Source organism: Anopheles gambiae, chromosome 3, assembly GCF_943734735.2.
Source record: "Anopheles gambiae chromosome 3, idAnoGambNW_F1_1, whole genome shotgun sequence".
Taxonomy (NCBI): domain Eukaryota; kingdom Metazoa; phylum Arthropoda; class Insecta; order Diptera; family Culicidae; genus Anopheles; species Anopheles gambiae.
Window position 1 is genome coordinate 93,126,046 of NC_064602.1, and position 27,177 is coordinate 93,153,222.

General features: G+C 46.1%; 1 protein-coding gene across 6 annotated transcripts; it reads right to left on the minus strand.

The window, feature by feature from the left end:
* Positions 1 to 1,086: 1,086 nt before the first annotated feature.
* LOC133393389 (uncharacterized) lies at positions 1,087 to 25,746 on the minus strand. Of its 6 annotated transcripts, XM_061658212.1 has the most exons (7): positions 24,438 to 25,746; positions 5,824 to 5,957; positions 4,005 to 4,950; positions 2,846 to 2,933; positions 2,653 to 2,738; positions 2,385 to 2,552; positions 1,087 to 2,306 (listed from the first exon to the last, which is right to left on the minus strand). In XM_061658212.1, the coding sequence occupies exons 3-7, from the start codon at positions 4,107 to 4,109 to the stop codon at positions 2,220 to 2,222; spliced, it is 534 nt and encodes a 177-aa protein (XP_061514196.1). In that variant the 5' UTR covers positions 4,110 to 4,950; positions 5,824 to 5,957; positions 24,438 to 25,746; the 3' UTR covers positions 1,087 to 2,219. The 6 variants fall into 6 exon arrangements, with proteins under 6 accessions (XP_061514196.1, XP_061514195.1, XP_061514200.1 ...); XM_061658211.1 differs by lacking the exon at positions 5,824 to 5,957 and having other exon boundaries at positions 25,522 to 25,746; XM_061658216.1 differs by lacking the exon at positions 5,824 to 5,957 and having other exon boundaries at positions 25,409 to 25,746.
* Between the last annotated feature and the right edge of the window lie 1,431 nt (positions 25,747 to 27,177).

The following is a 27,177-nucleotide window of genomic DNA, read 5'->3' on the forward strand; positions in this document are numbered from 1 at the left end:
GAATGTTTTGAAAATGCAAGCAGCGAGGCTCAGAGTCAATTTTAGATTTACTTGTGAGTTAGTTTAATCCAATCAATAATGTAAAAATGTGAAATGTCTAGCCTCTAAGTGTGTATATGTATATGCTGTTATACGCCAAAGCACTGCTGCTTTGAAAATGATTCGTTCATCAGTAGCAGAGTCAGTTGCTGCTGAGTAATAGGTGATGTATGGGTTCCTGATACGAGACAGGAACGCGGTTTGTTCCTTGAATGAGACAGATCCGATACAGATCTTCATGTAGACTAAGTTCGGTATCAGTTCTAAGACTGGTATGGGTTTGGGAACAGTTCCATGAATGGGTCCAATACCAGTTCCTGGACCGGCATATGCTTGACATCAGTTTCAAGAACAGTTTGACGCCTAGAATTAGTTCCAGAATTGATAAAGGTATTGATTCGGTATTAGTTTTAAGATTGAGATGAGGTATGGAGCAGTTCCTAGATTCGGTATGGAAACAGAATAATTTTCGGGACTGGTATGGGTTCGAGTTTCAGTTTCAGCTTTAGGATCGGATCTGTTCCTGGCGATAGGATATAGGTCAATTTCGAGTTCTGTATGGGTTTAAGATGTTTCAGGTTCTGGGACAGTTTCAAGATCGGTATGGGTTCAAGATGTTTCAAGACGTGGATGAGCTCAGCTTCTAGACCTGGAAGCTTCAGGTTCAGAATTCGTTCCAGAGTCGAGATGAGCGCAAGTTATGAGGTTCAAGTTCAAGTGAGGTGCAAGTTAGGTTCGGTATAATTTTCAGGACTGATATGGGTATGTGATCAGTTCCAGGATCAATGTAGATTCAGAACCGGTATTGAAGGTTAGGGCTGCAATATTTTGGTTCCAAGCACCCCGTCTGATCGATAACTAAGGTGCTGTAAACAAGTGAAACAATGAACTAAAGCACTTTTTATACAACTTGGTTATATGAACACATTGTGCAACCAATCAATCGAAAGAACACATAGCGTACCGTAACGAACTACAAACCTTTTATTCGAAATTACTCACATACAAAAAAAAAAAAAAAATTAAAAAACACACACAAAAGCACCATTTCGTCAATCATTATCAACGCTGCGCAGCAGCACATTTATTGTTTTGCGTTCATGTAGGTTTGCCCGAGGCCTTTCCGGGCCTCTGCTACACCGTTTCAAGGAATTTATATACTCTGTTTTATTGTTTCTGTGTGTGGGGTTTAGTATTTGATTTCTCAGTGTTTGTTTTAAATGTTTAAGTGGGTGTTTGCTCTGTTTCAACGTTTGCTTTTTTAAACATAGTTCTCTCTAACATTGGTAGGGTAGTGTGACACTGCTGCTCCCCTGCTGCTGGCTACACTATTTACAAGCTTTGTTTTGTGGCGAGCAGGGGATGGTGACACCTGTTACATTAACATCTGTTTTGCATTTTGCCTCCTTGCTGCTAAACAGTTTCACAACATCTTACACCTAGCTTATAACAAATCCCAAATCCCAAGGTCTCTTTATCTCCTCTCAATAGTGAACTCTTTTGGGATTAGGGTGGTTGGAGTTCCGAAACATTGATCCGTGTCCCGTGTTTTTGCTTCCTGTTTGTGCTAGGATTTGTTTCGGTTTTCGGCAACTTGACACAGTAAATAAGCATTTTCTTCGCCAAAGTCGACTTGTGGGCCGAATCTCCCCCTCGGTTCGATCACATTGACCAAAATCACCCTCTCTCTCTCTTTCTCTCCAGCGCCTGCGGTACGAGCGTTGCTACATTCTCTAGAAAAATATAAATATCTGCGCGTACACCTCGATAAAAAATATAATCATAAACAGCAGCACGGCACTGTCCGCCTGGCGCCGCAGCTCTGCCACCGCGTACCGCAGGAGCTTGCGATATTGTCAAACGGACGCGACCGAGTTGCTGTCGTACGCAACCAGCAGCGAGTCGTCCTCCTCGCTACCACTGCCCGCACTCTTGCCCTCCTCCGGTTCGTCCTCCTCCTCGCCCGGCCATCGGTACAGACCGGTCCGCTGATGGGTCAGGGCGGCCGGCGGCCGCCGCAGGCCTTCCCCGATCATATTGTCATCCGTGTCGGTCGTCCCGTCGTCGTCACCGTCGCGGCCCAGCTCGGCAGCGTCGCCGTCGCACGCCGGTATGCGCACGATCAGGCGCGTCTCTTCGCGGAAGGACGCGAGCGTCTTTTCCGTCTCGTTCGAGTTGTGTCATAGCTCGATCAGCTCCGGGCCCTTCCAGGTAACGCCGGCGCGCAGCAGGTTGTAGAAGCGCGTCACCGCCCACATCGCCATTATCTGTGAGTGATGGAAAACAGTGCGCCCTTGCACACATGAAACGGAACGAAACAGGGTTGTATCACATTTGCTACTTACATTGATGATGGCGCGCGATACGAAGAACGCCACCTCCGCCTTGCAGAGCGAATCGAACTGCCGGTTCACGTGGTCGCGCAGTACGTTCGAGTAGACCATTGCGACCGCTTCCAGTGCCATGAAGGTGATAAATCCGATTATCCACGGCACGACCAGTCCAATGTTCTCCTGCGTGTGTATGTGTGTGTGTTTTAAAGAGTGAACGAATCCGTAAGCTTCCCTGTGCTTTGGAAGTCGTGTGCAGCAGGCGCTACAATGATCCACTTACCCGATAGATGCCGAAAATAAGCACCACGCTGAGCAGTATCATCGAACACTGCGTACCGATGATGGCGAAGTACGCTATCTGCACGCCTGTGTGTGTTTGTGTTAAGAGCGAAAGAAACGAACCCGATTTAGTGGGAACTGTTGGGAACGGGGACTCGGAATAATTGGATGCCAGGTGCCAAAATCGCACTTACCGTAGTACACATCCTCCAGGTCGCCGTACTTCTTCACGTTCACGCTGATGCGCCACGAGTACAGCAGTACCACCAGGATGGAAATGTTCTGCGAAAAAAAAAAAAACGGGACGAAAGAGCCAGAGTGAGAGAGATGGAGAGGTATCACACAATCAATGCCTACTAGAACCAACCGACCAACCGAGGATATGTTCCCACACAAAAACGGGTTGTTCCGCCTCCATTTACACACACACATACACCGCTTGGAATCATTCTACCACACACTCGCACTCTCTCTCAGGGGGGGGGTATCGCTATCCGATGCAATTTACCTAATCTCTCGCATAATGGCAACCGTTAAGGGGCTTTAATTCGCACTCAATCATGCTCCAGTCAGCAGGCCGGAAAATAAATTGCTATCGCGGTGGGGGTACTGCGCCCGTCGGAAGCTTTTTGCCCCCAGCTCGAGCTTTTGGTGGAATTTTGCACGTGGAGCGATAGCGTGTTTCCGGAAGAATGTTTGTGTGTGTGTGTGTGTGTGTGTGTGTGTGTGGGGGGAGTTTTTCGGAAGAACTCGATGTACTATTTTTTCGTCGGAATCTTCCCCATCCGTTGGAATTCGTGATCGGTTTTTGTGTTGCAAATTTTTTTTTGTGGAAGCAGCTTTAATGAAGGGCTTTTGAAGATTCACTTCAAACTTCAAGCACTGGGAGTGACGGTTTTGGGGCGCTCAAAACATGTCACACTAAATGGAAATTACGAATGACTTCGCGCAAAGTGCTGGCACGAAACCATCATTAGCGACGAAGCAGTAATTAGCTGACAGTGAAGACACCGAGCAGGAAGAACCGTGTATGGTCCATTAATAGGAGGTGCCACGAGGTGCCCGTGTAACAAGACATTAGCTACTGTACTGTACGCTCGCTTAATATCTCGTTACAATCTTGCATGCACTACCACCACCGGTGGTGGGAGTGGAGTTGGAGTTTCGCACGTTTCGTTTCATTTCGCTTGTTTCGTCCCCGCGTCCCGAAAACGCGCGATAGCCCCCGCGATGTTTAATTAGCTGGAAAACGGAACTCCAACCACAGCGGAGGGGGCTAATGGAGGAATTGGAAGCATGCAGGAAGGAGAGGAGGATATAAAATAGGGAAACAACAATGCCGGCCCCGCTTACCAGGGTGTAGATGGCGCTCGTTAGTGCCAAATGTTTGGCGTGCAGCATCCGGCAGCAACCATTAGCGCGCAGCGGACCGTACGGATACAGGATGGCAGACTTCATGGTTGGCTTCAGCTCGTGCCTGGCGGGAAGAGGGGGTCCGATGGGCACCGGTACGGATAAACTATTTCTTGTTTGCCTGCGGTGGTGCGGCTTATGCTTTTAATGTGCAAACTCCCCGCACACTACTTTATTTTTTCCGGGCTGGCCCTTTTTTGATTGCTTACTTTGCTTCGGTGGCCACTAATTTAGTGACTCCCCGTGTTTTTGTGTTGTTGGCTAGGATTGGGCTTAAACAGCTGGTACAGCGGTGCGCTTCTGTAGCAAACAAAAAACACACAAACACACCCATTTGTTTTTGGCAAAAAATCTGGAAGCTTGTCGGAGGCTGTCGGCGTCGGCGTCGCTCGGGCGTGCTCTACGCGTTCCGGTGCCACCGGCAGTGGTGCTGCTGCTGCTGTTGAACAACCATAAAACAGACGCCACGGTGGTCGGTTACATTGTACCGGTTGTGATGCTGCTGCTGCTGCCCTCCGTTCGGGTGGTTCGTGCTGCCGTTCGGTTGCCGTTGCCAGGCAAAAATCATTTCACTTAATTATTGTTCCCTTCACTACACAGCTTCACGCGCAGCGAGCGAGAGAATGCGCAATAAAATCCGTGCTTTTTAATCTATCGTGCAGCGAGCACCCGGAAGTTCCCGCGGCAAGACACAAGGCCCACCGGATTGCAGTCCCAGGCGGGGGGCAGTCTTACCCTTCGGGGGTAGATAAATATTGCCGTTCTTGTTGCTTTTCACTTCACTACTTGCTCACACAACATTGTATACGCGTTGAGTACACCACCACCACCACTACGTTCACAGGCCACTATCTGGGTGAGTTCCGTCGCTGGTTGCACTGGTGCACTGGGAAATAGAGAGAAGCATCCATTGGACATTAGTATAACACCGACACTTTTTGTGCGACTTCGCGTGTCTGCAGGCCCTTGCACTGCGCTCGGCTGAAGGAGGGTTTTTACAAGAGTTGAACCCAACGCCCGGCGGTGCTGGGAACAGGAAGAATGTTGTAAAAAATGCGTTCCGCGGCTTTGGTTCGCTGCTGCTTGGGGCAAACCGAGCGCACTGGACGGTGCCAGCCACCTTCTGGCGGGGCATTTCGTACGGGAAGCAGACAGTGGGAAAGTTATGCAAGAGTTATTTCCTTTCCGCACGGTGGAGTGTAACAATTCACCACCCGCCAGCGGCTGGCCAGCGGTGGGGCGAATGGATTTTGATGTTTTTTTCTTCTCTTTTTTCGTTTGATAGTTTGAATTTTTATATCACTTCGCTCGGTGCTTGAAATGGTGACAAAAGCTGCAACAAAAATGCAGCAAAAAGAGAACGAGAGAGCGAGAGAGAGAGCCCTGGAGAGTTAAGCTTTTTGTACACGATTCTATTTCTAGTCCTTCGGCATGCCAGCGCTACGTTTTGGAGCCGTGTGACAGTTCCGTCCGTTTGATGGTAAAGTTCGCTGCTCTGGTGTGGGCTTTTGACTTTCCTCTCCAGAGCGCTGAAAGGTATTTTCATTTATCATTCCTTTCGCACATTGCCTGCACTGCATGCTGCTGCTGAGGGAGTTTTATACACTCCACTCTCCTTTGTGTTGCACTGCAGATGTAAAGGTGGCGCTGGCAGCAACGGTGGTTGACACGCTTGCGTTTCCGGTTGCCGACCGGAACAGCAACTGTCGCAGGGAAATAGCCATGGTACTGGTTGAGAAACCCGATGGAAACCGCTTACAGCGTGGTACAATCGTGATAGTTCAACACGAAACAGTGCATTCCCTTCGTTTCGTTTAGTTCGAGCAGTCGCTTAGTACATTTCCACTCATTGGGGAGGGCATCTGTGTCTGAGGTGAACGATACAGAAAAGCTCTGCAAGAGAAAATGGAGAAAGGAAAAAATATGTATTACTGATGATGAACAACATTGCTTGGGCTTTTGAAGGAAGCCAAACACATTACACGGAGAAAAAGAGAGCGCAAAAACTGATTAATGGGAAATGGAAACAGATTCAAACAGAAGGTGAATTAGCGTTTGTGGCCAACGTCGGGTAGGGTGGACAAGAGAATGGGGCGGAAGAAGCAAAACATTCAATGGAATGAAATTATAATAATTGATTGAATTCGTCCTTCCCAGCGTTGAGTTCTGGGTCCTTTCCTCTCCATACTGAATGGTAGTTCGATTGAAGTGAACACGAACAGGGAAACGATTTATTGTGCTGGCGACGACGGTGGGAAAATCAATACGGAAAGTTGTACCCCGACTGCAACGAGATTGATGGGATACGCGGAAAGGGACGTCGAAGTTGTGACGATCCTCTCACAGCCACACGTACACACACACGTACACACACACACACTCGCAGAGCACGCCGGTTAAATGGAGAAAGTTGGCCGGAAACCGTTTTGTCGCTCGCTACCTTTTCCTTCCCTTTCATGCAGCTCCATCCACGCGTCAGAAGGTTATAAGGTTGATTGAGTTGGAAGCTGGTTTGTCCCACTAGCCGCCCAATGGTGGTGCCGTTTGTTTGTTTGCTTCTCTTTAGCGCGTGACAGATATGACGCATATTTGTACGGGCGACTATAAATATGGTGAAGAAAAGGGAGGCAAATTTGGGGGGAGCACAAGTTCCGCAAAAAAAAACTTTTACTCCTTGCTGAACGGCGTGGGGGACCTTCTTTTTGTGTCCAGTTTGTGCAGGTTTTATTGATTCATACAAAGACGCTTTGCTGCCAAGTGGCATATGACCAGTGTCAACGTTTGTCTGTGACGCAGTCGTACACACGTTTCAAGGATACAAAGCTGGGAGTAGCTTTTGGCTATCGCTTTAATGACATTGTTCGATGAATTATGACGCTTTTATGGCGGATGGTAAGCGCTTCAACTCTTTGTGCTGTGCTTTGTGCAATGCTCCAATACAGTTTGGTACATTGGAAACATTGCTCTCCATTCGCATGTTCTGAGTAATCTGATCATTGTCAGTAGTTCAGTGCATGACTTCTATAGTCATACCATCTCGATTAAAATAGCTACCATAGTTGTAACTTCTAGATTGTTTGGACGAATTAACTTATTCCTGAGATATTTATACCTTTTTAGTCGAGTCATGTTCCACACAGAAGCACTATTCTAAATCATATTTAGTATTAGATCCTCTAATTGTTTGTAGGGTTCAGATGTAAATAACAGTAAGATTATAGAGGTTTTCAGGGGTTCTCATAGCTGAGGAACACTTTATTGACTCTTTCTTGTGGGAAATGTACTTTAGGTTATGGGAATTGGACTCCACAGCACCGTTTTTGGACAAATCCAATAAGAATTTCCAAGGAGCTGATCCAAACAGGGTGCCATAGAGTCGAATTCCCATCTTATTATGTTAACATCTCACAAGAAAGAGTCAAGGAAGTATTTCACATCTGTGAGAACCCCTGGAAAACCCTGTAAAAGCAGCCAGAGAGTTGGTGTTCTGAGATATCCAATCTAGTGATGAATCGACACCGGAAGGTAGGTCTACCCAGCATTATCCGGAGTCGTCCGGAGTTGAAGTCATCCTTAGTCGGCAGGAATGGGTCTTCGAAACAAATGCATGTATACCTGATCACAAGTACATTGCACCGAACGGGTTTAGTTGACTCCGACCGATTCCGAACGACTCCGGACAACTCCTAATCCTATTAAGGACGACTCCGAATGACTTCGACTCTATGTGAACTTTGAACAACTCCGAACCAGATGACTACTTCTCCGGACGACTCCGAATCAGGGCATTTTTCCGGAGTTGAAATCGTACTAACAATAGTTGGAGTCGGATCGGAGTCGTGGTTGCGCTCCAGAGAGCACTAATTCCAATCACTCACTAATGAAGACAATTTTCTTTTTAAGATCCTAGTTTGTGATGATCGAATTGATCGTTTTAGGAACCAGAAAATGCTGTGTAAACTACGTTGTTTTCGAAATAATAACATAATATAAGAAATATGCTTACTGATTACTTTTCCATACGAGGTCCAGAATAACATATTACGAGTCACAAAATGAGTTACTGTGAGTAGAGTAGAACTTTTATATAAAAGCAGCAGTTTATAAACTGTTTTTAATATAAAATGAATAAGTGATTCAGCAGAAGAAACTCGATCGTCTGATAACATTCAGCTTGTTCACGGAGAAGATAAAGAACAGAAAACGAGCGTGAAATCACTCCGATAAAACCTCATCAATCTTAACACCGACGGCAGCGTGTTGTGAAATGCGGTTTAAGGCTGTTTACAAACACAACCCCCAAAGGCGCGCGCGAGTGTATAGCGTATAGCACAACCAACACTAAAAGGAAAAAATAAGGATCGATATGAAACGAAAATAAAAGCGCACTGTCGGCTGTTAGCATTCGGTGATAAATTTTAATTTAAGCAAATAGCACCGAACTGCCGAAACGATCCAGCCGCGACGACCGCGGTGGTGGATTGAATATTCATTACTTCGTACCTCGATTCCCGTAGGCTAGACGAGGCGTGTACGCACTGCGGCAAAAGTGTTTGAAACGATGGTGGTGGTGGTGGCGGTGGTAGGCGACAGCTGACGAACGGTTCATGTTTCGCGCTTTAAAGCCGTACGCCACGGAACGCCCGCGGCACAAAGTGGCGCGCCGTCTGGAGACGGGATGGAAATTCATAACTCCTTCACCGCCTGCTGACTCGCGTAACCACTGACCTCCGACGTTCCGGTAGCGACAGTGGTCTAGCACAGGGGAATAAGAGAGAAAGGGAGAGAGGAATATTGCGTGGCAGCATAAACCACAGCAGACACACAACCAGGCAACCAAACTCATTGGCTTAATCACTTGGCAACCACGGAATGAACCTTCTCCGCCCGAAAGTGGAACGGAAAGTGTAAGCATACGGCGGTTTGATGGTGACGGTGGGGTCGTGAGCGAGTGTTTGTTAGGATTTTCCCTTTCCCCTCCTCCACCATCTTACTCTATACGCGGCAAAAAGTGCCCAAGCACAGATTGTTTTTCAGCTGGGAGCAAACGTTCATTTTTGGGGAGCGCGTTTTTCATTCGGCTAAAAACCCCGGTGCCGCCTATTCAAAAACCCGTCGGCTCGGAAGCATGAATAGCATTCGACCCCGTGCTCTATACACCCTCCCATTCATGGGCTGTGCTGATGGGTGGGTGGGACAGTGTTTATGTTTTCCAGCGCCAGCACCAGTTCACCGCCGCTCCCGCAGGTTAGGATGGCGGCGCGTGGCTCAAGGCAAGACTGCCACCCCTTGCCCACGCCCGAAAATGGTACGTTTGTTTGCAGTAGGATCTATATTGAAGCGACATTTGAATAGCCCTGCTGCAGCTCCTTCTCGTGAGGATGTGCAAGTGTTTACTGCGGCAGGGTGGGCCGCAAAGCATGAACAAACGATTGAATATTGTATGAAGCCCGTCGAGATTAGCTTGAACTCCTCGCAGAAGCCCGCGACGCCGATCGCGGATCATAAATACACCGCGCCGGAAGCTCACAGCGCAACAACACGATACCATGACTGGGGCGGGGGAAGAAAGAGCGATAAGGATCGCTGTTTGCGTACGTTCCCGTTCAACGCCTTCCAACGCTTTGCTTGCTTCTTTAGCCGAAAGGTGGAAGTAAAGATCCGAACAGCCGGCCCGCTTGCCACCGACAGCGTCCGTCGTCTCAGCAGGCGATGAAAATAATGACGTCCCATCGCGTGCACCAACGATACCGTGACGGAACGACTTTTCCCGCCCGACTGGTGGACCAGCGGAGGTGTGGCAGAAGAAAGGTGAGCCTTTTTAAAGCTTTTTTCGTACACAGTACACACACACCCATATACACGTACACACAGAGCGAAAGTACAGTACAACATTTGCCGCCTGTATCTGAGCTTGAAGTTGGAAACCGTGGGCCACTTCACACGGGGTCACGTTCAAGCGAGCCGCGTTGTTCTCTTAAGGGATAATCTTAAAGCACCGGTCTAGTGTTTAGCATGAACGTGACGCACATTCTAAGAGCGAAAGCGCGATGTGTGTACGACTCTGTGTGTGTGTGTGTCTGCTCCGAGTGCTGCGGAACGATTGCTTGTTTTCCTCCGTCCCCGTAGCGGTACGATTTTTCAATGAGTTGCAGCAGTGCGCCGGAAATGCACTGTACGCCGCCGTGCACCTTTTGCTGTCTCTTGTGTGTTTCTGTGTTTTGTGTACGGGTGGCAACGAATGACGGTACCGCTGCGGGGCATTTTATTATTAATTTGATCATTTCAATATTGCACGAGCAGCTGGGGCAGTGAGGGCGAAGGTTTAAACATTGAATAGAAAGGAAAGCCGGTAAAAAACCCATCACACCGTACACACATTTCGCACACCCAAAGCACGTGCGGTGAGCGGCCATACAGAGCCATGCGGCGTGTGTTGTTAGTGGCGCATTGCAGTGCATGAAAGGAAAGGGGAGGGAGGCTTTTTGCCGGGCGGCAAGTGATTGCTATGCGGTAGTAATTAATTAGAGGGTATAATGGGAATGTTGAGGGTTTTCATCACTTGACACTTACGACTGTTTTAGTTGCTGCAGAGAGCAATAATGTCATAATTAGATTGGTGGTATTTCACTTCCGTTAAAGTTATTTAATATTTTATCTGTTTATGAAGTCACTATATTAGCGAAAAATATGTGTTTTTAATGCAAAATAATAACAAAAACACACCAAAATGCCATAGCTTCCGATCTAGAAACAGGTGTGCTAAGCAATGAAACAGGTGTCGCAATGCTAAGAGCACTTTTCTGAGATTACTATTCAGTACATTCATATGACAAGAATCTATTGAGATGGCCGAGCAGACCATTGACATAATCTTTTTGTCCGTTTTTTTAAAGAGTAAGAGGGTCTTCAGTGTCATTGAAATCTTAATGAAGGAAAGGGGATAAGAGCGATAAGATAAACGAAAAACGATGCTTGCTAGTACGCTAAAGGAAGGTACAAAATGTATGTACTTTAAACAACCGTTGAATAGACTTATACATATAATAGAACGATATAAAAACATTAAGAGACTTTAGAACACAAACGAGGGAGGAAAAAGCACACAAACTGCTCGAAAAACACGAACACAAAAACTATTTTAAAACGAACTAAAACAAAAGCATCACACTTCCCCTCCTCAGTCTGTCTAGTGTTGCCTCCTTCTTGTGGAATGTTGAAATGAAATGGTGGAAAAATGATATCCCCACCATTAAAAAAAAACCAAGAGCCAAGATATCCATTTCACCATCCACTGCCATGGGAAAATGCGCGGATGCGAATGAAACCGACGGCCGGCGACGAATCGAACGAACGTTGCGTTCCGGTTGAGTGCGCCGCTCGAAAGCTGCTTGGTGGTTTTTGTGTCTCTTTGTGCGAGGGTGTGTGTGTGTGTGTGTATGGGAGTTTGGATTTGGGTTTGTCAGGGAGGGGAAGCAGATGGGGAAAGCAACCAGCACTGTGTGAGCAGCATTGTTGGGCAGGGAAACAAATAAAGTATGACTCGCTGGTTCCATTTCGGGGGGCCATGTTGCTTTCGGTTTTTTGTCGGTTGAAGCACGCTCTACTATCTGACATCCTTTTCGGATGTGTATTTTTATCTAGCGCAAGAACGGAAGAAGGTGGATGTGGGGGTGTAGGAGGAGGAGGAGAAGGAGGACGATGCGGTGCACCAAATCGCGTACCAGCGTATCTAAACATCAACTCAACATTAAAATATGCATGGCTAGGTTTCAGTTCCACAGTCAGTGCGTGGTTCTACGTGTATGTGTGTCTATGCGTTTGTGTGTGTGTGTGGGAAAAATGGCAACCGGATCGCTTTTTGCCATTTCTATTTCCGAGATCCTCTCCCGGATGGACTAAACCCATTTTATCAGCCAGCATGAAGTACCAGCCATATTTCATGCGGGACTTACCCGAATGGCCCGAGAATCTGGGGCTTCACTTATCCGGTACGGAGAGAGTGAGAGAGAGAGAGGCAGTGGGAGAGGGAGAGGGAGGGGCTGAAAAACCAAAAGTCCAAATCGGGAAAAAAAGTAGCAAAGTAACTTTCTCATCCACCCTCGCGGGAAAAATGGCAGCTGATTGTAATCGCAGCGTTATCTTTTGTTTTATTTTTAAAGACCCATCTGTTTCCCCCCGCCTTCCTTCGTTTCCCACCACCGACGCTTTCTTTTGTGTTGATATGAGCGCGCGTGTGTGTGTGTGTGGTAGGAGGAAGATCATTTTCTCCAGTTGGAGTTGATTTTGGATTGCTTTTGCTGCTCCCTTTTGCTAACTTTGGACTGCTGTGTATCCATTTCGGATTCACGTGGTATATCCATCTCCATTTATGGAGCGATGTGGCATGTGCGGTTTAACAAAAGCCAATAGCAAAGGGCTCGGGGTAAAATAGAAATTGTGGCAACAACAAAAAAAGGAATGCATTAGCGTAAAGTAAAACTGTAAAACAAATAAAAAGAAAAACATAACAAACCTCCATCCAGTTTCCAATGCAGAAAGAAAGAGAGAGAGAAAAGAAGAGCTAGGAACGAAACGTTCCTTTTACTAGAGACTTCCGCGCAACAAAAGTCAAGATGAAGTGAACAGAAGTAGATAAGTACGAGCGGGGGAAACCAGCACAGAAGAAGAACCAAAAACAAAACCAACTGAAAGTCGGGAAAGGAAACAAAGATTTTGCATAAAACGCTCCAGCGCGCATTTCCTTTCGGTGGAGAAGTTTTTAATTAACTCAGATAAAACTGTTGCATTTTTGATTTTGCCAGTTTTGCTGGTGAGCTGGTGTGTGTGTGTGTGTGTTTTTTTCTGTGTGTTTATTTTATTCACTGCTGTCGATGGTGATGTTTTGCACATTCCCGGTTTTTAAATAAGTCACGGTTGAGAAGTTGGCGTGAGAAGTTTTCCCCCGGCGGGGGTGAGCCGCGCTGCATATTTTTTAACCTTTCGGGAAAGTTTTCTCCCCCTCTTGGCCACGTTGGAACAGTTGGAGAAAGAGCTTGTTCTGCAAAACAAGTGATCAAAGCTGGATTTGCAAGGTAGCCTGGATGGCAAGGTAATGGTTTCCCTTCCTTGTTCGACACTTTTTTGTGAGCTGGGATGAGAGGATGCTAGGATGGGGGGGGGGGGGGGGGAGAGAGAGGATGGACCATAAATTGAATAGAGTCCGAAAGTTTTGTGAAAGATGCGTTGAAGGAAAGGGGTTTACAGTGTTTGATAAATTAGCTTGAGAAAGTTGTTTTCAATGGGATAATTTGTTGAAGCATTGGTACATTGCCATTGTTTGTGCAAAGAGGTACGTTCCGGGCTGCTGGATGAAGGCCGCAATTCAATAACAATCGAATGGTGAATGACAATGTAAGGATCAATTTAAATGTGGCAAAACCCTTTCACGTTGTGGAAGCTTTTAAGTTGGAAAGCTTTTAAGAAATGGTTCTCTTACTGCACAGAATAATTAAGTCTATTACAAACTAACAAATTACAAGCTAACAAAGAAAATTAGTTGAAAAAAAGGAATCCAAAGAAGTGATAACGGTTACTTATAAAAAAATAATAATGAACAACAAAGAGAAAACAAATATAAAAAGAAGAATAATAAGCTCGAGAAGAAAGACTTATAAAATCAAAGGAGAAAAAAGAAAATGGAAAAGAAACAAAAGATAAGAATAAGAATGAAAATGAAAGTAATACGAAAAGACCATTAGGTGGAATCATGAATTTAGAGAGAAGAGTCTATGAGAAAGTGTGAAAAAGACATTAATCGGACAAAATTTGCTCAAAAACAACTGTTACGCTGTGGCAATCGGCATTGAAAGTCATCATGCTTGTTGCAATACAATCCCAATCTCAATTTGATGTACAAAAGTACTTCATCGCTCTTTATTTAAAGGATGTATCTTCATTAAGCATAATTGCTTTATACTTTCGTTGCATCGTTTTGCGATAGTACCGGGGAAAGTTCCTTCCCATTGCATAACAGCTACACGTTCAGTCGGCTTCATTTTCATTTTCCCAGCGCCAACAAGCGTTTTGCAACCGATGCTGCTGTGTGGCGTTTTTGTTCGCTCCGCATTCGCAATCCACGTACAGCACGTACAGTGCCAGCAAGTTATGCTGCTGCAGCACCAAGCTGCTTCCAGTTTGAGCACGAAACAGTTCAATCTCTTGAAAGTTGTTCCTTCTCCGCGAATTTTAAAGTGTTTGTGTGCGATGAATTTTACAGCACCTCTAATGTATTCCTCACGCGTACCCGCCGGGTTAGCCACAAAAGCCCGCCGAGCCCGGGTGGGAGAAAATTTCAAGGCCGGCGCATCGCGATTGTCGGCGCCTGCAAGAGAGCACGTGTACCGGAACTGGGGGTAACCGCGCCGAGTGTGAGCGGGGTGTTAAAATTGCTTCGCCAAAGAATGTTTCACCCCGTTCAGCGGGAAAGAATTTCCATTCCATCAAAACTGCAACTGGGCGACGCACGCACGTCTGTGGTGAGTGTCTGTGTGTGTGTGTGTGTGTGTGTGTGTGTGTGTGTGTGTGTGTGTGTGTGTGTGTGTGTGTGTGTGTGCGTGTGTGTGTGTGCCTGTTTGCATACCAGGAAATAAGAAGATGCTTTTTTAAAGTTGAACCCTTGGAAAGGACTCAGTGTGTGTAAGTAAGGAGGGAGAGGCAGCGTGACAGTTCCTGGTACGGTTCGCCGATCAACGTCTTCAGTATCCATTTCAGCTGCCATTCCAGGCCGGGTTTCCAGGTATGCAACAAATTCCGGCCAAAATCGCAAACATCGAAACCGAACCGAACCCACTCGGCCACTGAAGAGGAAAGCAAGCAACTGGTCCGGATAAGATCGTCCAGTAACGCAGCACAAAGACGCATTGCTGGCAAATGTTCGTGCCAGATTTGCTGACGGCAACGCCGTGGAAATAGTGGAAAACAGCTCCGTCGGAAATGGTTTGTGCTCCGGTCCGGCATGCAGCTCAGCTCAGGCACTTGCGAAGCAATCCAACCCATTCCGTGCCCGGATTATTTACTTCTAGTGCTTCTGATTTTATCAAACTCATCTACAGTGTGCACTTCATACAGATGGCGGTATCGACCGAGCGAGACAGAGCCTTTTGCGAGTGGAGAGTTTGCTCAAGTGAGCAATTACTTTATCGTGTTTGCTTGGCACTCTACGATATCTTAAGTGGACGATGTGGTATGTGTGTGTGTGTGTGTGTGTATGTGTGTTTGTATGTGTGCATCAGCCTCCCCAAGGGTCCCAAGGGGTAGCACAGCAACACCGGGAGATAATAAAAAAGGCTACCACTCACTGCACTTTGCTTCGAAGCTCGCAAGAAGCTGGCCGCTCGATACGAAGCGAAAAGGTTAATGTGTGGTCCGATGCTCTACCCGCCGGGGTTGTAGGTATGTTTTTCTAGTAAATTAAGTGCCAGGACGTAGCAAAACATCACTCACGCGATATGCCGGCGTATCGATATGGAACGATGTATAGCTCTCGGGGCAATACCGGGAAAGAGATTCCAACTTCTGATTCTTTCCTCCGGCGGAATGGTTTATCCTTCTTGATGCGGTAAAAGTTATAAGTGCATTGAACAACAAGCTAAACAAGCAGATCGATGTGCTGTGAAGCATGTTCCAAGGCGGAGCAAAGTGAGCTTCAGTCGTGCGGAGCGTTATATATATTTGATCGCAAAAGATGTAATACCATTTCCGGCAAGCCCGTACTGATGGCAGGCTTCATTTCACAAGCTATTGATGTTTTCCATGCCCTACCCATCCACCATTAATTCCGACGCTCACCCACCCACCGGATGAGCTAAAGTCAATGAAATCGGCTATCAGATCGGAGCAGTTTTAATCGTTTGGGACGGATATGGACAGCAAATACAGCCATGCTGAAACGTCAAATTAAAGAGCTCCGAGCGCTTTGCAAGAGTGCCTCAAAAGCTTAGCGGCCGAGGCTTAAAATGGCACTATATAGCCTGCCAGTCACGTACGAAGTATCCTGTGTCCAGTGGCATGTGTGTGTGCAGCCATCGTACGCCCTGTCAGTCCACCCGTCGTACGACTGTAATAACATTCCACGGGGTCGCTGTCAAATGCGCAGAAATTGGATATAGAGCAGCAGCATTTTCGGATCTGTCTGTATCTGTGTGGCTCTCACACTCCATGGCCACCATCCATGGTATTTAATTTGCTTTCGCGGCGTGTGTATGTGGGGAGTGTGACATTGGAAAGTCAACCCGAGGAACATCTCCAACGGTGTCTGTGCATCGTTGGGTCGGGTCGGGTCCGGTCTCGCTAACAGTCAATAAATTGCGAGGCCGTGAGCTCCGTGACCTGTGTGAGCTTACCTTTACACCTACATGGCTACAGGTGGACGTAGTGACCAGGGGCCAGCTGCATTCTCTGTACTGTACTGGGCAGGGATGCAATATGCAGCCCGGGCACTGTGCACTCTTGGCTTGACTGATAAATGGGCTTCGGTGAAATATGTCAGCACGGTACCGAGCGCTACACTATCCGCGTGAGGTTTTGGTTGAAGTAAATAGGTTTCACAGCACAGGTGTACGGACGTGGGAGGGAACAATTTATCACCCGCGCCGTGGCCGTGTCCCGCGGGATGCGGATAATTTACTGCACCATTCGCTAGCGCGGAAGTACACCGACGTTGTACAGAATCATGCTCAAATATGCTAGTGGACTTTTTTTCGTCTCAATGTCTGTTGCGAGCATTTGGGGCAGAGATGTGCGACCTAGATGGAGATGAGTGTGTGGGTGTGTGTGTGTTGCTATCGCAATGTTGTAAATATGATCTGCGTTGATTGTTATTAATTGCTGGCGGAAAGCATCAGTACTGGGAGTCGGGATTAAAAACCGAGAACTGGTTATATGCACTGAGTTATGATGCATAGTAATAATTCGTTTGTGTTGAAATGTGCAGAACGACACTTGAATATGTTTATGAATTTTTGAACAATGCTTCAAGCGAAATATGGTACCGTTTCATTCGAAAGCTCTTTTCAGTTTTGAGTGATGCCAACATGATGTTATTGTTAATTCAAAAATTTAATATGAGCGAGTTGTTTCACTTTTGCCTGTATGGAGATAGTTTCTATTTGTATATGTGTTTGCTGTACATTCAATTCAAAATAACACGGAAATGTAAAACTACAACCACTTTCTGTGGTTTTAGTACAAGTATTATTAGTACTACATCCGGTTCGAAGGACCAAAAAACGCATTTCTTAAATAAACTGTTTCTCATATCATGAATACAACGTTAAGCTTATTTCATGTAGATTTCAAGCTCATTTCCCAGAGGTTGTCTGTTAAAAACCATACACACACATAAAACAAAGAGCTGCATGAAACATACACATTATTTACACATTGTTAACCTTCGTCAGTGTTCTCCACCACCGCACCGCAGATGATTGGCACACTGACACAGAAAACAGCGAGCGGCGAACGCGAAACTGTCAACTGTGCGGTTGTGTACGATGCAAAGACAACGAACGCTTATCAAACGCTCCCGATGCACGTCAAGGATGGGGTTACACCAAAAACCCCGGTTTTCTCGCAACTAAGCGCCGCCTTGCCTTGGTCGACATCGCTGAAGCTTTGCCACCAATCATCACCTACTTCTATTGGCCCTTTCCTCTGGCCACGCTCTTTGTGCACTTCGCGAAAGCTGCGCGACCGAACCGTACCGTAAAGTAGAAATTTAATTAAATTCATCAACGTTGTAGCTCATGTTCAGCCCAGCAGATCGGGGCCACTTGCGCAGAAACCAAACAAAGCACACCCCTGTCCCCGGATCTTGTGGCCAATAATCTTCAACCGCACTAGCTGTTGCTGATGTTGCTGGGCGAGTGAGGCGAGCGCCAAAAACTTTATCCCACTTCTTGAGCCTTGATCACAAAATCAATATCAATTAGGGTTTTGCGAAGCGAGAGGCCATCTCTTGCTGGCAGAGGGCAGGGAGGCCGGTTTAAGGCAAACTTTCAAAGCGCGGCGAAACGATCCGTTCGGTGGACAGCTCTTGAAGAGCACAGCCCGGGTCGCAGGCCGTTCCGCCGAAGCGGAACAAGTTCAAGTCTTCCGCTTTGTGGGTTAAAAGGGAAGAGTAAATAAAATCATGAAGCAGGCAGGCGCTCGCTGTACATACACGTCGAGCGAAACCAAGCGAATGTGGTGTTGCTTTAAGGTTTTAGTAGAGAGCATCCAACGTTTTAGAGCTACTCAGCGTGGCCCTGAAACTTACAGCACAACTGTCAACCGTGCCCGGCCGGAAAGGAACAGGGCGAGAAAACGTTTACAGTGACCCAGAAACTGCGTTGGAACAGTTGCAGAGGGAGAGAACACCAGCAAAAAAGTTAACAACATATCCATCAACTCAAAACCTCGCCGCGCCACCCTTTTGTCCGTTCGTGCACTTGTCGCCATGCTTGGCAGAGCGGTAAGTTCACCGGCTTTGAATCGTTCACAGGAAATGACACTTAAAAAAAGAGAGAGCGAGATACGGGAATTATGACGAAAGCCATCCGCAAGTAACGAGCGTCAAAACAAACAGTGTGTGTGTGTCTTTGGATGCGAGTGCAAACATACCCGCAGGGGGGAGGCGCGATGGTTTTCCCCCGGCGAACACGATTGAGGGAAAACGCGGCAAGCGGCATATTTGCCGAGGACTTGAAGGTTTGGAAAAATAATCTCGAAAAGGCTGCGAGGAGTTGGTAAAGGATAAATAGAGAGCGAAATGGGGCGAATGATGGTTGTGGACAGAAAGGCAAATTGCAAAAAAAACGGAGTACACAGCCAATGCGTACAGCGTTGTAGGAAATGTAAAATTTATATTAAAAACTGAACAGAACGGTCCACCCAAATTGAGCAGTCCCAAAGTTTGATGCAATCAAGCAAATCAAATTAATACACACACACAGAGGGAGAAGCGTAGAGACACAGAGGCAAGAAATTGAATTACACGGTAAGTCAACCGCACAATTGTTATCCGAGCTTTAGTTGCTATTTGAGCATCTCACTGTCCCAAGCAGCAAAAACAGCAAAAAAAGCACGAAATAAATCCCCCCTGTCGTATACTTCCAAGCACTTCACCAGAGTGTCATTACGAGTTCGAGTGTGTTGGAGGGCACCGAAGGGTCGTCGGCCAGAATGGGAAGAAAACTCACGAGATATGAAGTCCAGCAGCGGGAAATTGGATTCGGGCCGTGCAGTTTGCTTCTAGCCGCGCGAGAGGAAGTGACTTTGCCACTGGCGACAGTGTAGCTTCCACTCCTCTCGGACTTAACGCCACAAACAACGGGCATCATGCAACATTCTCCAAGGATCCTGTGACCATAATCCTGCCCGCACACGCGATATCCCATTTCGGCTTTCGGCTGCGTCCGGACTGTCTGTCCGTCTGTCCATCGGGCGAAAGGTCGATCCCGCCCGAAACCGAAACACTTTAAGTCTCGCGACCTCTTAGACAACCGGTAGAAGCGGGGTCATTCGTCCCCACCAACATTTGGACGGTTTTGATGAAATGGAGCATTCGCACGCTACTCCCCCGTTGGGTTTTCGTCGGCATCGATCCATCTCCCGGTGGAGTTTGTCCACCGGCACGGTACGCTTCGGGCGCTACCCAGCACACAGCGCTACAACGCTTGCTACTTCCTCCCGGGTGGCCTGGTTGTATGGGGGAGGAGGGTGGTGTTGGGCGAGAGACCTTTCGTGTAGCTGTCACACAGCACGCCACGCCGGGGCGTCAAAGTTGAAGAGTGTTTCATCGCACGGCAAGAGGACAGCGATGATCCTGTCTTTGTGTTGTGTACGGCTTGGCGGAAAGAAAAATTGTCCATCCGTGGTGTGCAACTAACCTCACCCAGACAAACACTGGATGGGAGAAAGAGAAGGAGAGTGGGAGCAAGCGGTAGGGCAGGGTTGTAGAGAGTTTACGGTTAAATTTGTCCCTCAGTGTGAAAGCAGACCCTGTAAAAGCAAAAGGGAAAGGTTAAAAAGGAGAAAAAAAACCCACTGAAAACAGGAAAGCAAAAAGAACGGGACAGGAAATCAATTTCCGCCACAGTTTGCCGGGCCCACCAAAGGCGCTACAATAACAAAGTTCGGTCCGGTGACATTGAAGTTTCACACGCACCCACGTGGTACAGTGTTAGAAGGAGGGGGAAAAGCGTGTGGACATTGAAGAAAGCAAAGAAAGTGACGGTTTACGGTATCGATTTAGGCGAAAGCGAAGGAAAGTGCATCAAAGCGATCGAGTGTTGCTACGCAAAGGCAAAGCGTAGAGCGCTGTAAAGAAGCATAGCGACCGAACCGAGGTTAAGGTAATCAAGGCGTGCTGCGACAAGAAAGCTGGAAAGAAAGCTTAAGCAGCGGCGGCAAAACGGATTGGCTGTGTCAGCGCAAAATGTTCATTTGTGGAAAATTTTGCTTCGGATAGATAATTTAATACATTTTTCATCTTTACCCCTTTTTTCGTGAGGAGACGACGGAGGTGGTTTGAGTCCCGAATGTTATGTTTGAGTCCCGAATGTTAAGTCACGTCGTTGTTATTGATTTTTATGATCGGGTCAGCAAATTTTTCGGTCTCTCGATTTGAAGCTCAATGTGAAATATCGGTAGCAAGGGCCAGAGTTGCTGAGGAAGTGGCTGAAGTGGACATGAATTCTTAAACGGCACAGCCAGCAATCTTCGGAGGGTTTTGGATGATAAATTATGGACCGCTTTCGGTTGGAAGGAAAATGGTTGAAAAATATTACTCATTTAGAGGATATTAGATATTAGATGCATTACTAGAATGATTCAGTTTAAGATAATTTTCCCAATTTCCCTTCCCCAGCACACACGCCGACTTCTTCAATAATCTTTTCGCCAAATCTTATCTTCGCCACCCGCACCATTGATCCCCCCCAATTGAAGAAACATTATGCGCATGAATGGCAGCCACCTTGGGCAGCTAATTGGGCAGATGAATGTGCCTTATAATTCAGTTCGTTAGTGGCGCCCCTTTCAAGCGAGCCTACCGCTTGCCAAAAGCTTCACCACATTGAATTAGATGCGATTAGATTTTCTAAGCACGTTTCCGGTGCTGTCTTTTCAAGAGCAAAAGGTACGCTTGCCTTCCGAAAACGCTTCGGCTGACGGAGCGGGCCTTTCACCTGGAATGGTTAAAGATAATAAAGCTTCGAAGGTTGTATTTATTTAGCAAAATAATTTGCTCGGGCAGCGGTTTTGTTTTTAATTCGTTTGTTCATGTCTGAAATAATTAGGGTGTATTTTTCACCGAAATTGTTGTAAATGTTGCGCATTCTGTTTTATCTTTAGTCCTTCGAGCCTCATTGGTGGTCGAAGGGATACAAATGCAGGCGGTTGTGTTATAGTCGAAGTTGTTGAATTCCGTAGAAATGGAATTTGTAAGCATATTTGTGAGTTATTTAGAAATATTATCAGTAAACCCCATTAATTCTTTGCAATCTTTGCCGAATGAATTGTTCTCATCGCGCTAGTGAAACATAACAATTATTCCAAAAAATTCATCAATTACTCCAAGGTCATCGTCGAAGCATCTCCAATGAGCAAATAATACAATCGAATGGTGGATAAATTATTTCCGGAGCAATTTGGAAAAGGGAATCAGTTCAATCGGAAAGGAAGATAGAAGGCACACCAAATTTCCCTCCAAAAGTTGGGCGCGCTAAACTTTGACCGACAGAACTGCCACAAAATGCCTTGCCCGCCGCATCCTTCCGAGGTTTTGTGGTCAACAGTGGAGAGCTACGCTCGGGCAAATAGCAGCTGCCTCTCGGAAGGCACTTCCCCACTTCCCCACCGAATGTGCTTGACCTTTGAGTCCCAAAAAAACCCTTGACCGGTTTTCCGTCCCACAAAAGCGTGCAAAAGCATGTTTGTAAGAGAGTGTAAAACGGGGAGGTTTCACTGTAAAATGGATTTGTTGTCAAGTTCGCGCTAACAAAAAGAGTAAAGTAAAGATCAATTTTCCACCAGACGAAAACTAAGAGACTGCAACAAAAAAAAAAAACACGCACACATAAAGACGGGAAACTGAATGGCAGAAGCTTTGGTTTGGTGGGAGCGATCTTCCGGTCGGAAGCTTGGGCGTTGCGCGTATAGTTGGAGCAGCGTGTTTTGTAAGCGGTTTGTGTTTGTATACTCGCGCTCTCTCTCTCTCTCCCTCTTCCCTCGCAACAGAAAATGTGTTGCGTTAACCAAAAAAAGCGTCCGTTCTACCCCGGGGGCGCTTTTGCGAAGGCCCCATTAAAGCGGAAGGTATGAAATAGGACCACCTGCACGGGAAACACCGCGGGCAAGTGTTCGTTTTGGGCGGGTTTTTTTTTTTTGGCGATTGCGATCCTTCCCAACAACAAAACCTCCCGCGTCGAAGGTGTAGAAAAGAGATTGTTGTCGTGGTTGGTGTGGTTTTTTTTGTTGTTGCTTCTGTTTTACATTACGAAATGATAAAATTTCAAATGAAAAATGTTTATTGGTCACGGCGACCCACAGCACACACACACACACAAAAACAGCCCTCCCCTAAAGGAAGCAAACAATGCAAATAACGAACGTGCGTACCGACGGATGGATGGGGCGCAAAACGTGTTTGGGGCAGTGGGCAAAACAGCGTTTCCATTTTCGGAGTCGTTACTGGAACGCGCCGGTATGAGAAAAGCGGAGTGGGCAGGAAATAAAAACAAAACCGCCCCGAAACCGAATGATCGATTGAAGGGTTATCGCTTGGCGGCACATCATAATGACGGTGGCGACTAATTGAGACGTGGGTTGTGTGAAAAGCAATAACAAAAACACACACACATTCAACCATGCACAGCTTTGTGCGAGTATAAAACTGTTTCTTCACTTTGTTTGGGTAGAATATTTGATCGTTTGTTTTCATTATTTGTGAGTGGATGGTAGAAATGACTTCAGGGGGTAGTTTTGTAAATAAAAATCAATAAGAAAGGGATTACCGTTCTCTCCAATTACTTTGTTTGCTATTTTGAGTTTGTAATTTGGTAGGTGTTTGCTGTAGCGATGCAGAGCATTTTAAAAATATGACTAAAATACTTAAAATTTACAAAAAAATGCCTTCAAAATGGTGGATGTAGCAAAGCGATTCGATGATAGTAAAACATATTAAATATATTTACTTTCGTACTGTTCATTATGAACCTTTTTTCCATGAGCGAATGGTGTGTTGAAATAAAACCTATTTGTTCCTCAACCTCCCAATCCGTTCCCGGAAGCATTGCACGTTTGAAGCAAATGAACAATTAAAAGCTCTTCCTGTCCTGTATTAACCAATCAATTTATGTTTATGGACAAGCTTATTCGCACATAAATCAAATATTTACACGCACTGTACACGAGCCTGCGTGGTGCACTATACCATGCACGACACCTGTTTGCTTCCGGCGGACAAAAAGTAAAAAAAAAAAAAACAAGTAAAAACAGAAGCCAACCAATCACAAAGAGCTTGCTGTACTGATTTTTCCACAAGCTTTTAACACGCTGCGAATGAAATTTTATTTACAGTAAGACATTTTACTGTTCCTGTGATCCTTACAGTCGACAAAAAGCGTTTGAACAACCGTTTGGCGTGTATCGGCACGCAAACCAGTTCCGGCAGATGGTTTATCACCCGGAGCAAGATTAGTTTGTATGTCAGTCTCTTTCCCTGTTGCTTTCTTCCTTCTTTTTGTGAGACCTCCTTTTTTTCTCGTCGGTTTTCAAGAAACCGATTTGATTCGATTTACAACATACAGCACATTTGCGCGTGATTTTGCCAGCCCTTCCCAGTTCATGGCCCGCATTTTTTAAAACTGTTTATCACGTAGGAAATGGGATTTATCAAATAAAAACTGTGAAGTCAAGCGTAGACGGCAAAAGTGGAGCACAACAACAACGTCAAAAAAAGGTTCAAATTACGATGCAGGTTGTGTGAGCTCGCTAGCGTCCTGGATGCCCATGAATGCCGGAATATCATCAATAAACCATCAGGCAGAGGGAGTTCCGTATGATCCGGGGGAAAACATCATCATCGAGGTTCGTTAGAATTTCCGCGCCTCAGTCATAGAAAAAGAGAGTGTGTATGCTCGCAATAATAAAAAAAAAACAGCCAACATGCCGACAAGGCTTATCTTTCACGGTGAAAGCTCACGTGGCCCGCACGGGCTGCGTTGTTGACGTTTGCGTGAATGTTTTGCATACGCGCGGATACAGATTTGAGGTTGGCGATAATGTCAGCTACAACCACGCTGTGTGTATATGAAGCAGACTTTTCCGGGTTTTTTTTGTGACTATACGTACCAAAAAAAAAAGGGGCGAAGTGTTAATGATGAGATCAGACACGGGTTTTCGAGCAGCCTGTCTGCTTAATCCAGATGAAATCGTTCACACATTACGCACGAGAAAAGAAGATGTTTATGCCGGTCACAACTGTAGCTCGTGCTTTTTATTTGGAAACACTCCCTTCCTTTTCACTTTCGCTCTCTCTCTCTCTCGCTCTCTGCACTTCACAAATAGTAATAATAACCTTCTAGGAAAACAATAAATTACACCCTACTCTGGGGCGGGCTAATTGCGTATAGGTCGTGGTCAGCCGTGCGGGGAAAGGTTCATCACCTTTTTCTCACTAGCGCCGACCGTTTTTTCACCTTTTGCTTTATTTCCTCTTCAAACTGAAGCCTTTCCCGGTAGCAGTTTGCATGATTGTAGGTATAATTTCCCCTTTTTGGGCTTAATATTTCCCCGGAAAGAGCTTCAATACACACAAACACACATACTAATTCACATACAGCGTTAATACACGACGGTGAGCAGCACTGATCGAACGATTTCCATTTCCATTATCGCCAATCGACTGGGCGGTGCTGAGACACGCTGCAGCTGGTGTGTCTGTTGTTTGGCGGAGACGTCGGAAAGGGTGCGGCCAATTCGAGTTTCCCCCCCGGCTGGGATTACATATGATAATGGCGGCCGCACACACCAATTTATCATCTTATCACTCGCGTGAGCCGCTGGGTGTAATATTTCACTCCATATTATCGCGATGCCCGATCGGGCGCGATCTATTTGCCCACCGGTCACCGTGGTGTGTTTTTTTGTTCGTTTGTTAGACACACCTATTCTTCTTTGTTGCGCAGGAGGGTTGAATCGTACCAGTGGGGTTGTGATTTTTGCTCTTTAATTGTTCGCACTAATTATCGGGCTCACAACAGCACCGGGCAATAATGGTAGCGTATTAATGGGACGAGCAGAAAGTGAAACTACACACGCACTCGAACGACAAACATGGAAGGATCACTCGGGACACCATTGAACTTGAAGTTACCGCGGGAATCGATATGCAATTAAAATAAATTTATGCGTAAAACCAGGTTTGCTACACTACCGGGAACTGTCGCACGGTGTAACAAGCCGAAAACTAAATCACACTGCCCACGGGTGTGTAAGCCACCATCAGGCCTGCCCCGAGCAGGGCGGTAGGTGCTGGGTGTTTCTTTCCCGCAACCACCGAACAACACACGCGCAAACGCACACGCAAACGTTCGTACCCGCCCCGGGTTCGTACCGTACCGAATGCAGGCTCAACGTTCACTGAGCCTGCCGCCTGCTCGGACGGATGCTTTTGGATGATGTTGATGCTGAGCGAAGGAAAGCGTTCGGTCACTCACCAACGAGCGGCCGCTTTTAGTACACGGTGCTCAGCCGAGTCGACGCAGCACCGTTTTGGTGTGTTGTGTTTTCCGTTCTTGTTCGTAGCCCCAAACGTGCTGTGCGTCGTTTGTTGCTTCGCTTTAATTAGTTTCATTTTGTTTGGTCGTTCGCTTACGTATGTGGGGCTAGCATACGTTTTGGGGAGCAAAGCGTTTTGTACTGCGCTGGATTTACCGCGTGTAAGCGGACAGCAGGGAACAACAACTACAAAAAAAGGTAACAAATGGCCAGCAAACAATAACAATGGACCGTCTAAGCGTTGCGCTTGATGTTGTGCAGTCTGTGCACGTGCCTGCGAGTGGTGGCGAGCGTCAACGTGTCAACAAGTGTCATTTTGGTTTGTTGTGGCGAATTTGGTATGAATTTGGTGGTGGTTGGTTGGGATTAGGAAATTTTGATTTATTCGATTGGTAGGTGGGAAAGATTGAATTTATTTTGTGTGAGCTATTAAAATGGTATAAGAACATGTTTAGTGGAGATACTTGAATAGAGCAATACTAAAATACTGAAGATATTAGTTGAAATCACAATACTGCTAATACATCAAATTATATTTTCCTTGCTTCCAAAAATTGAAGGAAATCCTTAAATTGTTCTATATTAATGTGAAAAGCTTCTGATATATGTTAATCTCAGTCATCTCAAATTGTTGTCTCCACATTCTCCACACTCAAAAGCTACTCAAAACAAACAAAAAAACAGCAGCAGTTATAGAAATATCAAATCATTATCAACTTAAACGTTGCAGCACGTGGGCATCGCGGGTGATCGTAAATTGTCGGAAAAGTTCATTAGGTTTGATTAATGGTCTCAATTGAGTTATTTGCCCTTTGTTGAGAGATTTACTGTTGCCGTACCGAACTGTCGATGGGGTGAGGTCGATGGTGGCGAATTGAACTAAAATAGTATCTCGATCTGCCACTGGCAGATGAGAGCATTCATTTATACAGTTTTCAGCCACGGAACACAGAATTCCCTGGAGTGGGTATCAAACACTCCATGGTTTGTTGGTGCGGTGGTTTTGGTATGGCTTGATTGAGTGAAATAGATAATGTTGTTCATCATTATTAGGTGTAATTTTAAAGCAGTGGCAAGAGCATATCGATTCAGTTGCGTTGGGATTTCAGGTTGCTTAGAAGGAAACTGACATGAAGGGAGACTCGTAAATAGAATGACTTCATGTTTGCTACCATCAAATAATATGAGCGTGCAATCAATCCAAGAGCTAATTTGCCGCAGCTTTTCTTTCTTTAGCGATAGCTGTAACACTTTCGAACAGAAGCAGAATGTAAATAGGTCCACACTGTACCAAAAACAAGCGACCGTAATC

Coding starts and splice junctions, on each gene's coding strand:
- LOC133393389 (XM_061658211.1), bottom strand. CDS start 4,109: ATGAAGTCTGCCATCCTGTATCCGTACGGTCCGCTGCGCGCTAATGGT. Junction 2,553..2,652: donor TTATTTTCGGCATCTATCGG/GTAAGTGGATCA, acceptor ATACACACGCAG/GAGAACATTGGACTGGTCGT. Junction 2,307..2,384: donor TATCGCGCGCCATCATCAAT/GTAAGTAGCAAA, acceptor CATCACTCACAG/ATAATGGCGATGTGGGCGGT.